Source organism: Lynx canadensis, chromosome E1 (assembly GCF_007474595.2).
Source record: "Lynx canadensis isolate LIC74 chromosome E1, mLynCan4.pri.v2, whole genome shotgun sequence".
Classification (NCBI taxonomy): Eukaryota; Metazoa; Chordata; class Mammalia; order Carnivora; family Felidae; genus Lynx; species Lynx canadensis.
Window position 1 is genome coordinate 47,049,036 of NC_044316.2, and position 12,339 is coordinate 47,061,374.

Sequence of the window (12,339 nt, forward strand, 5' to 3'; positions counted from 1 at the left end):
TTTATAGGGGAAAGCTATTAACAAAGGAATCGAGTGTTTTAATTTATGGTTAGGTTATAAAGAATAACCTTTTATTTTACAAAAAGGCACAAAACTTGAATGGTGCATGACTTACTTATGCATAGCTAAATAGTCCTGTTGTAAAGTATCTTTAATTTCATATTTAAAAATTTGATTGACATCCATTTTTAACCACTAAAAAGCTGGAGAAGGGAATATATGAATTCCAAGTTACAAGTGAATAAACTGGGTATAATAATTTGACTTCTTTCCTGAGAATTTTAGTTACTTTATAATTTGTTGAAAGCATATTTGGCTAGAATATTGCTGTGATATTTTACCATTTTTGTTTATATTTATCATTTGAAAAATGTGAAAAAATCACATACAGTTTGAGTGGAATTTAATAGATTAAAACACATATAAAATAAGGTAACATGTATTTAAGAAAACACTGTGTTGGGGGAATAAATAGGTATAAAAATAGTCTTGAGCCAAACTTGTTTTGGGCTCTCTTTATAAATACCTCCAAACTTTTACCAGTGTGAGTGTTATTTTTTTAAAGCCATTATCCATTTCTGTAGAGTTGTATTATGCTGTGAATTGCATGACATCAGCATTTTTCACCCCATCTCTGACATAAATTGTTATTTTCTCAGAGCAGATAGGTAAATAATTCTTTCTGAGGCCAGGCTGTCAGAATAATCTAGGGCTAGATAGTTTTTTTTTTTTTTTTTAATTTTTTTTCAACGTTTATTTATTTTTGGGACAGAGAGAGACAGAGCATGAACAGGGGAGGGGCAGAGAGAGAGGGAGACACAGAATCGGAAGCAGGCTCCAGGCTCTGAGCCATCAGCCCAGAGCCCGACGCGGGGCTCGAACTCACGGACCGCGAGATCGTGACCTGGCTGAAGTCGGACGCTTAACCGACTGCGCCACCCAGGCACCCCTAGGGCTAGATAGTTTTTAACTTGAAGCCAGGCCTTCTGGTTGCTTATTTCTTACTACTCAACTGGAGTGTATTAAGGACTGTAAATTATTTGTAAGCTAGGCAAAATATTTTCAGAGAGGTTAAGTATATTGTGTAGGGAGACAAAAATCATGTGACTTAATTTGGACTGCTGATTATCTGTGTTATTTGGACAGTTTAATCACGGTTCTAGTCCAAGAGCTAATAGTTGAAGTGTATGGGTATTTGAGCTTTAATCTTTCTAATTTCATTAGAAATTAATTTAATCTCACAATACAAGTAAACTTGGAGGACATAGATGATTCTTAGGTTCTATGACCACAGAGGAGTGAATTCTTTGTAGTTTATGTTAATCAGGACTCCCTTCCCCCACCCCGTCCCACTCAGTATTTGTGAAAAACTAATGATATTTCCAAACATTGATTAAGCTTCCAAGGAATGATTATTGCGTGTACTATACGAGTTTAGAAGGCAACCATTATATAAACTTTTTTGTTGTATTTTTATTTTTGTTTAATTATTAACAAATTTTTTAATGTTTATTTTTGAGAGAGAGAGAGCACGAGCAGGGGAGAGACAGGGAGAGAGAATTCAAAGCAGGCTCTGCACTGTCAGCACAAAGCCCGATTTGGGGCTTGAACCCACGAATCATGAGATCATGACCTGAGTTGAAATCTGAGGCTCAACCGACTGAGCCACCCCAGTGCCCTTTTTGTTGTATTTTTAAATAGAGTTTCTCTATTAACCTGAAATGAAGGTAGTGAACTACCCTTTCCCCAACTCGCCAAACCAATGAGTATTAATATAGTAGCTGCTGTTTATTGACAGCTTTCTCTTGCCAGGTGCTAGGTCAAGTGCTTTGCACACTTAGCCTTGTTCAGTCATCCCAGCAACCCTGCAATGTGGGAATTTTATTTGCATTTTAAATGGGCTGCCTGATTCAGAGTTTAAATTACTGCCCAAGGTCGTATAGCTGTTAAATGGTTCACTCAAACAGATGTCGCATTGACTTCAAAACCCAAGCTCTTCTTGGTGGGTTACCCTGCCTTTCCCAGAAAGTGATGAATATGCTTGTATAAATCTACACTGAGTGGGGAGAGCCAGAGAAGATTTGTACATTTCTCCAAACCATTGTGTTCAGAGAAGGTCTTCCTTTGAACCAAATTACTTCGTTAACAAATTCCATTTACTCAGTGAGATGGAAACATATTTCATATGTATGTAGAGGTGTATGTACACATGCATGTACACATACTGTATAACCTGAGGATATCAAGTGGTTTTTCAGTGTTTTTTTTATCAGTGATCCTAGAAGCAAAGTTAGCATAAAAACAAAACCATACTTTGTTCATGCAGTGATTAAAGTAAGGTTATGTTCTTTGAAATACTTGTAATTGTATTACAATATAGAGACATACTTGGGTTTTCTAACCCAAATTGTTAATAATATGTGAAAATTTTAGGGAGGCTCCTAAGAATCAGTGGAATCTGTAAATAACAAGAGCCTCTATCTTCATTCTGAGAGTAGTTGGAAGTTCTCAGGTGATCTTTCACTTAGGTGTTCATACATCCATACTTCGTATTTTACTGAAGTATTGGGAGTTCAAGGGCTGTGTCAATAGTCTTTGAAAGAGCCTTCATGAAGACAGGAAAGGAAACTTTTTAACTTTAAGAGTTTTTGAAGGAAGAAATACTCTCAAAGTTTAAAAGTGAGAAACTGAAGGAAGTATAAATTCTATTGGTGCCCTGTTTTACACATGAGGAATCTGAGCTACAAAGAGATTAAGTTATTTGATTGCCTGACTTTACACAGCTACTGAATGACAGAGCCGTGACTGAAACCCCAGCTGTCTAGCTCTGGAATCCATGCGCTTGACCACTTTGCCATGTCAGTCAAAGGATGAGTGAGATTTAAAATGGAGATTTCGGGCTGCTTTTGGAGCTGCTTTGACTTGATTAGCTTATTGTAAGTGTTTAGGATTCTGAAATGGTATCCTTTAGCTCTCAGACTGTTTCTTTGAGATCTCTGGGATCTTGTAGGCAAAGACTCACTGAGCTACTAGTTTCTTGTGAACTGTGGGGTTATTTGAAGGTTCTGCTCAACTCAGTGTTAATTCAGCTCATGTTCAGTGCAGTTGAGGTCAGTGACAGTGGTCAAGGAACAGGGTATGGAGTTTAAAAAGGAGCTGAAACATAGAGCAAGTTCTAGCATCTTGGGTACATAAGCTGGAAATGGCGATTGTTATAAAAAATTGGTATTAAAAACTGAGAGCAAAAGCCAATCCATTCACTCCTTGTTTTGCTCTGTCTTGAATTGCAACCCAAGACGAAATGCCATTTTATGAAACGGATACTTTATCAATTAGATCAGAGAAACTTCTTTTGAATGTAGCATGTAGAATCATGTTGAAAGTATTCATAGAGTTGAATATTGTGGCTTTTTAAATCGAAAGGGTGGGAAAGTTTATGGATTTTAGCTCCTGGGTTTTTAGGTCCTGAGTGCTATGTTAAAGATCCTTCCTTAGCTATTAGACTGTGAGAAAAAAGCCTTCTGATTCCTTCAGAGGTGTTCTTAGGAATAAAAATAAAGGGTAGCTTTTGGTTTGCATTTCTTAGCAACACATACTTCCTGCAAATGAATGACTGTCTTTTAACCTTTATGTCTTACAGTCAAAAATACATACTTCATATTTTGTGGTACTTGTACTTTTCTGTTGTTGGCATGTAGGCCTGAAATTTTTCTGGACCCATTTCTTAAATTTACCTTTAAAAAAGTAGAAAGGACATACGTAAGAGAAACATAGTCCAGAATTAAACTCTGCAAAGTTTTGTGAATATTTTAATAACCCAATTCCTGTTCACATACTGAGTTTTATAATATAAACCTTTTCATCTGTGCTTCTTGAAGCTATCTTGATTACTTCTGTCCACAAGGATACCAGCTTGGGAAGAAACCATATCATATATCTTTCATAGCATAATAACACATTATTTGAACCTCATATTAAAGATAGGTATGCATATTTATAGTCATTTAAAATTTAAAAATTATGTTGTCTTTTGTAATATGTATTTATTATTTTTAATATTCAGAGATCAGATTGCCAACCTGTAGGAAAATAGTTATACAGTTGCAACAAGTTTTGAGTGTATTTTTCTCCTTTAGTATTTATTAATGTGATTCAGAAATGAATAATCAATATTAAAATTAGCATTCCAACTTCCTGTATTTTTCATACTTAATTTAACTCTCGTAGTCAATGTTGTAAGTTGTGCTTGTGACAAGCATCTGTTGAGTAAGAGAAAAATATAGGAATAGCTAGTTATTTCTTAAGAATCTTCATGAGGAATATCTACTTTGTGGCTCAGATTTATGTCCTGAGTTGGCTTTTCTTAGTCATCCAACACCAGGCTACTTTGTCCCCATAATTCAAATTAGTCTAATTTATGTGTGTGTCTGAATTTGTGTATGTATATAATGTATGACTATGTCTAGAAGTACAAATCATCTGTAAAATGAGCTGGCATCAGTTTTGAAATCCCTAGTTATTATGTGGATAACAAGACTGTCATTTTGGATTAGTGTGGATAATTGAGCATTGACCACATTACTTGCATTGATCGGCCAAAATTAATTGGGAGCATAATTTGTATTTTCCACGATATTAGACATGACTGTAGTTTTGCAATCAAACTTCTGGAGTCTTGTGGTCTGGTGGAAAGATTCTACCTGAATCATAGCCAGGTGAACGTTGGATCTGAGGATTTGGGGTGGGAAGAGGGAATTTGAAGCTCTCTTTAGTTGCTTATGTTCATTTCTGTGATCTCATCCACTGAAATTGTAAAATGATCTTGTAAATCTTTTCTGTAGGAAATTTTGGGAGCGGTTTATTGCCCTGTGTCATGAAAATAATAGCCTACACGGAATCACTTTTGAACAGATCAAAGCTCAGCTAGAGGCTTTAGAACTAAAGAAGACGTATGTGTTGAATCCACTGGCACCTGAATTTATCCCCCGGGCTCTAAGACTGCAGCATTCAGGAAATACCAACAAACTGCAGCAGTCACCCCTCAAGGTAAAGCCTGTTAATGGACTTGAAGAGGTTAAAGGGAGAGAACAGCACAGAAGGGTAAAGGTTTGTTGGGCTGCAAGTTACTTCAAGTATCGGAAACGAAGGTTATATTTGGTAGCAAGTAGTTTCTGCAAGGAACTTGTCTAGTTTGGACACGTAAGTGAACATGTGGCTGTTAGCCGTGCTTAATGTCAGTGCTTCTCAAAAAGTTTTCAAGAACTTCATTGCTTCTGGAGTCCTGTGCATAATACAGCCTCCCGGTCCTCCCTGCTGATAGGCTGATTTTAGTAAGATGTGAATAAAACAAAGCAGTTTAAAGGACTATCTCGCTCATTAAAAGCATGCCCTTAGGGCATATTATTTATGAGGAATAATATTATATAACATTGTTTGTAGAAAGCAAATAGTTCTAATCCTTTGTTGGTGACCAGTTCAAGTGCTGTTTGACCCAGTGAGAAGATTTGGTTGGCCTCTTGAAGATTACTTTAACTGATCTGCTGACCCGTATTGTTGTGTAAGAAGTAGTCCATCAGAGGGAATGGAGGTGGGTCAGCCAGGGCCATTTCTACTTTTGAACCATAGCTATTTTGGGCAGAGACAGCTGGTTTATTTGCTACAGTGCCTGAAAAAAAATGCTTGCACTTACCATAGAAAAGAAAGTTATGAGAATGGCACGTTTAGTATTTGTTCTGTTGTTTTGCTATATTTACAGTCATCAGCATGGTATTAAATTTATTGACATGAATTAAAAGAACATGTCAGTTTGGGGCTTCATTTTAAAAGCGTAAAACCTTGGGGCGCTTGGGTGGCTCAGTCAGACGGTGGAGTCAGCGTCTGACTCTTGATTTCGGCTCAGGTCATGATTTCACAGCTTGTGAGTTTTAGCACAGAAACTGCTTGGGATTCTCTCTCTCCTCTCTCTGCCCCTCCTCCTGCTCCCACTCACATGTGTGCTCTCTCTCAAATAAATAAACTTAAAAAAAATTAAAAAGTAAATCCTAATGTAAACAGTAATTAAGTGAACAATAGTTAATGTTTTAATATCTTGAAACTCTCTTGGTTAAATAGGTATTAAGCTGAGAAGAGAACTTCTGTGTTACTATACTTTGATTATTATTAGTTTAATGAAAATAAACCTATGGTGCAATAATGCTTTAGCGATTTGGGATTTCCAGGGGATTAAGCATTTCGCATAAATGAATCTTCTAGGTTTCTAAAGCTTAAAACTATAATAAATTAATAATCAACTTACTTATCAAGTAGTTAAGTTTCCTCTGTGTGCCAGCTGGTATGTTCAGTACTGGAGAAGCATAGATAAGCACATAAGCCCCCGAGTCCTCTTGGAGAAGATGTTGGAGGGTAGTGGTCAGAGGAGAGAGGTGGATTCAAGGCATTTTCCCCCACAGAGATCTTGTTTTTAGGAATCCACCGAGTGGATGGGGGTAGTGCCCCACTGGGGAGACATTTCAAGAACTAGAATATAAGCTCCATTACGGCAGAGATTTTTGCCTGGATTATTTACTGCTCTAGCCTCTGTGCTGCAACAACATCTGGCTCCTCATAGGTGGCTTATAAGTATTTTTTGGATGAATTAATAAAGCTTAAGAAAGAGCTGATAGAAAAGACCAGAGGTATGAGAGAACAGGTTCTATAGGGACCAGCAAGGAGTATAGGGTGTGTGGGGAGTAGGGAACCCAGGTCGAAACTTTTACATTTTCCGTTTTTGTTTTTTTTTTTTCGTTTTCTTTTTAATTAAAACATTGCAAAATCATTATACCCTTTGCACATTCCTAACTACAGTAGAGTAAACTCTTCTTACTGACTTGGGAATATAGGAATCAACTTATGTACGGCAGGTGCAGCTAAATTGAACCCATGGAACCGCATGTGTATGGACCCTAAGCAAGACCCTGCAGTTTGCTTTTTGTTTTCGTTTGAAAGGTGAAGAAAATATATGTTTATTCCACTTGCTCTTCTAAAACCATAAACTCCCTGAAGACAAAAATCCTGTTCTAGTGCCTACCCCACTCTTTGCATATAGTGGGTGCTCAGTAAGTATCTGAGAAATCAATAATGGTTATGATGCATCCAGTAGAGTGTAGCATGGCTTTTTTCTTATAATTGAGAGGATTGTGTAATTAAAGGCCAAAGCAGCCATCTTCCTGGTGTTTTCTCTTCTTTCTTTCTTCTTTCTTTCTTCTTTCTTTCTTTCTTCTTCTTTCTTTCTTTCTTTCTTATGTTTATTTACTTATTTGAGAGAGGGGGAGATCTTGAGCGGGGGAGATACAGAGAGAGAGGGAGAGAGAATCGGGGCAGGGCTCAACGCAGGGCTCCATCCCATGAACCGAGAGATCATGACCTTAGCTGAAACCAAGAGTCGGATGCTCAACCGACTGAGCCACGCATGTGCCCCAGTTAGCAACTTAATCTTAATCATGTCTCATCTACAGACCACCCCTGCCCCCCGCCAGATATGCACACTGAAAAATTTTGAAACAAATCCCAGATATTTTATATCATGTGCTAGATAGAGCCTTTGGATGAAGTGGGGTTTATTGCCAGAAAAGAATACTATTTCTGAAAATGTGATACTGAACCGTACAATTTCTCCTAGAGTTTTCCTTACTGTTTAACTTGTAACACAATTCTGTGCATAAGAAATATTAAAAATTAGTATTGTTAATGTTAGACTACAATTTAAACCCCAATGAGATTTCTTGTGGATAAAAGCATCAGAAGACTGGATGACACTTAAAAGTACTTTGTATCCTGCTTGCTCAGGGCTGTGTTTGGCAACAAAACACCCTGTGCCATTTAGCAGTCATATAACTTTATTCTCTGAACAGGTCACTTCTGTGATGGTGTTAGAAAAGGTACAGAACGTTAGGGGGTCCAGGAGCTGGTGGTCCTGGTTGGCCCGCCATTGCCTCATTTTCTGCAAGCATCATTTATAGCAAAGGGCCTGTTTTGTGGGCACCTGCAGGATTAGCATGTAGAAAAGCCATTTGCCTGTCTTCATTCTGCTTCCTCCTAGGGCATTTGCTGGGAGCAACATTTGGAAGCTTTGCTAACATGGAACAAAGTCATTTACACACATTACGCACTATAGAGACTGGTCAGAGGATAGATAATATTCAGAAATGGATTCTCTGGAAAGACCGTAGTATTATCTTGTAGAATTTAGTTTGTGAGTTGTCTTCATCGTCTGTCTCCTGCTGCTTGTGTTGTGTCTCACTGTCCAGACATCAGAAAACGTGTCCGTCTTTGTCCTTTGGTAGCCTCAGTGCCCAGCTAGGGGTGGACAGGTGTTGGGCCTCGTTAACATTTGTTGAATGAGTAAATGGAAAACAAAGAATGAGTGAAAAAATAAATATTTGAAGAAACAAGTAGTGGAGTAAAAAAAATAGTCCTTACAAAATATGTGATATGGGGCACCTGTTTGGCTCAGTTGGTTCAATGTCTCGCTCTTGGTTTTGGCTCAGGTCATGATCCCAGGGTTGTAGGATTGCGCCCCACATGAGACTCCACACTGAGCATGAATGAAACCCACTTAAGATTCTCTCTGTCTCCCTCTGCCCCTTTCCCCCGCTTGCGCGTGCTTTCACTCACCTGCTCTCTCTTCCCCCCGCCTTCACCCTTTCACTCTGTCTCTCAAATTAAAAAAGAAAGGTGTTATGAACTATATTTGCTTATAAAAATACCTTTGGTATTCTACCAAAGGTGTACATCCTTTCTGAGATTTATTAGCGAACTTTGGGATTTGTCACCATGGAATGACTTTTATGCATAGCGCTAGCTTACGGCTACATTATTATTTTGTTTATAAGCTACCAAACGCTGTATGATTTTGTATGGACCAAGTACCCTTACTGCTCCACAGCTGCATGCTAAGTGCAAGCATCCTGGAAAAGTGTTTCCTATATTGAACTGTACAGTGTGCTGAATTACGCTTATAGAAGTGCCATATTTTCACATGATAGGTCCCAAGTTGCTTTTCGGTTTAGCATATCCCACAACCCAGAGGGTTGATGTCATTGCCTGGCATGCTTCCAGCTTTACAGTATTGGATTACCCTAGACTGTGATTACTCTTTGGATTGGTTTCCTATTGTTGCTGCAATAAATTGGGACAAACATAGTGACTTAAACAACACAAATTTATTATCTCATGTTTCTTTGGGTCAGACGTCCAGGTTGCCTTGGTTGGTTTGTCAGCTTTGGGTTTCACAAGGCCTGAATCAGGGTGTTGGCTGACTGGCCTCCTCTCTGGAAGCTTGGGAGGAATCTGCTTTTGAGTTCATGCAGAATCCAGTTCCCTGTGGTTGCAGGATCGACGTCCTTGTTTCCTAGACTGCTGTCAGCGGGTAGCGTTCTTAGCTTCTGGAGGCTTCTCTTCCATTCTTGCATTTGACCTTTATGTCTCAGAACCACCAACGGTACAGTGAATCCTTCTCTCCCATGGAGTGTCTGACTTCCTCTTTTGCCACATCTGTTTGACTCCAGCTGGGGAAACTTTTCTGCTTTTAGGGCTCATGTGATTAGAGTGGGTCACCCAGATAATCCAGGATAATCTCTTTATTTTAAACACAACTTTGATTATATTTTGCAGAGACCCTTTTGCCACATAACATGACATAGTCACAGATTCCAGGGATCAGGGTGTGGACATCTTTCAGGGGCTGTTCTTTGTACCATAGTCTGACCACATCACTGTTTTCTCCTCATTCTGCACGATTGCCTCTGGTTGACGGCTCGTTAGAGGCTAAGAATCTAAGAGTTTGCTGCCCTCTTGGAACGCTCTTATCTTCTGTCCGTGTCACTGGCTCTCCTTTCTTCCGTCAGTGTATGTGTCCCGGCCACTCTGGTCACTTCTGATTACTTCTGCTTCTCATCTTCCCACCCACTCTGGCGTCTCTGCCCTCTACCATTGTCACCGTTTCACTCTTTCTTCTTGTGCCCTGCTTTCCTTACCACTTCTCTGAAGTTTGTTTTTTATAGCTAGTGCCAATCACTGGGAACATTCTCTTCTGGTTAATGGACCAACTGCGATTCATTTTTGGCTATTTTTTCTGACTTTTTAAGAGTTGGAGCTTCGTTGCCCTTGCCTGCTCATGGCTAACCTGACCACATGCCTTTGATGTTTAGCGCCGACCTGAGTGTGTGACCTTGCTGACAGGGACGTAAATGAAGCATCACTGTACTTTCGGTTTGGTCAAGAATAAATCTTTCTTTCTGCTGTAGATATCATCCCCTCCCCCCCTTTAGTTTTCAGATATTATGTACAAACAACAGATTTGTGTGTGTCTAAGGGTAAGTTGTGTAATGTGCTGCTTGTATTGTATCATGGCTTTGTGTTAACATTTAGCCAATAGAAAGAGACATTTTTCGAAGTCCAGAAATTCAGAACCATTGTCTCTTAAAATATTGTTTCAGTGCTAAAGTCATCCCATTTAATGGTATATGAATCTGGCATTGTTTATTTAATAAATCTTCATTTGATGAACATTGAGGTTGTTAACATTTAACACATGTATAAACAATGCTGTGATGAACATCTGTGCCCAAGTCCATTATTAGTTCATTTCGATTAATTCCTGGAAGTGTAATTATTGGGTTAAAGTGTATGTACATTTTTGATGCTTTTGATAGTATTGCCAAATTGCTTTCTAGAAAGTGCGTACGTTTTTCTTTTTTTAGAGACAGGCTTTTTTAAACAAATATTTATTTATTTATTTTGAGAGAAAGGGCACTAGTAGGGAAGGAGCTGAGAGAGATACAGAGAGAGTCCCAAGCAGGCTCCGCACTGTCGGCACAGAGCAGACTCAGGGCTCTATTGCACAAACTGCAAGATCGTGACCTGAGCCAAAGCCAAGAGTTGGATGCTTAACCGACGGAATCACCCAGGCTTCCCAATTTGTACGTTTTCTGAAGCAGATTATGACAGTCAGTGTCTTTTCTTGTTCCTCCAGTAAATTTTACATGTTAAGATGCCCAAAATAACATAAATCTCAAACCATATTTACATCCATATTATTGTTTTAAAGTCCTTGTCCTCAGGAATTGCAATTCCGTCAAGACTGATGTTTTTCCCTTGAAAAACAACTCTTCATCTTGTCATTTAATTAATAGAAAATGTGTAGAGAAGCTGCAAAGGAATAGAATTTAGGGTCCAGTCACATTGATTATGTATTTCTTTTGATCATTTATTTATATTTTAAAATGTTTGTTTATTTTGAGAGAGAGTGTACACGTGAGAGTGTGACAGCACGAGCAGGGGAGGAGCAGAGGGGGGAAGAGGGGAGGGAGAGGGAGAGGGAGAGGGAGAGAGAGAGAGAGAGAGAGAGAGAGAGAGAATCCCAAGCAGGCTCCACACTGTTAGTGTAGAGCCCAGTGTGGGGCTCGATCCCATGAACTGTGAGACCATGACCTGAGCCAAAATCCAGAGTCAGATGCTTAACCGACTGAGCCACCCAGGCTCCCCTAAAAAATCACTTAAACAAAGAATTTTACATACTCTTAATTTGAGGCTGAGAAAAATGGAGGCCTAGCACCATGACTTAATATTTAAAAAGAAAGTTGGCTCAAAGCAGTCTAATGGTTATTAATTACACACTTGCAGTCTTTAAATTGTAATTGTTGCTGAATATATTTAATTTGCATAGGATTAGGGAAGTAATGTTTTCCTCATATTAAATGTATTTATAGTATTATACGTTTGTTTTTTTCTATAAAGGGGAAAAGCCTCCATCATACCCAGAATGATCATTTCCAGAATGATGGAATTGGTAAGTGGAAAATCAGCCCTGTGATAACTTGCTTTTATGGTATAAGAGGTTTACTCTAAATTTCATCACTAGAAGATGGGGAGAGGGATACACACACACTTTGGAACTCACTTAACCTCTTTTATTCAGCACATCTGGTCTTGTGAATGCTTTGTTACGACATTTCTGAAAACAGATGGTTTTGTAGGTACCAAGGTTTATGTATTTATAAGTTATGAAGAAAACCATTTAAGCATATGCCACAGAAGTTTTGGGAACATATTTATGTCCTACAAATATTGGATCATTGAAATGTCAAGATAAAGTTTACTTCAATGATTTAAAATGTTGCAGAATTATGCTTTTAAAATATTAATTGTTTAACCTTCATTTTGTCTGTGACTATATTGCAAGCCAAAACTTTATTGTGAAAAAATATTGTGTATATTTTCCTAGTCTCAGAAGAATGTTTATTGAGTGTATATGATTTTCTCTCTCGAAAGACACACATTTACCTCCTTGGAAGACATTTA

The 12,339-nt window shown here is 38.4% G+C and overlaps 1 protein-coding gene across 7 annotated transcripts in view; it reads left to right on the top strand.

The window, feature by feature from the left end:
* The window catches only part of HELZ (helicase with zinc finger), a 156,107-nt gene that overhangs the window by 99,696 nt on the left and 44,072 nt on the right, over window positions 1–12,339 (top strand). For all 7 annotated transcript variants that reach the window (XM_030296660.1, XM_030296664.1, XM_030296661.1 and 4 more), the window contains 2 exons: window positions 4,842–5,046; window positions 11,776–11,827. In XM_030296660.1, the coding sequence (XP_030152520.1) occupies window positions 4,842–5,046; window positions 11,776–11,827 (257 nt within the window). The remainder of the gene's footprint in view (window positions 1–4,841; window positions 5,047–11,775; window positions 11,828–12,339) is intronic.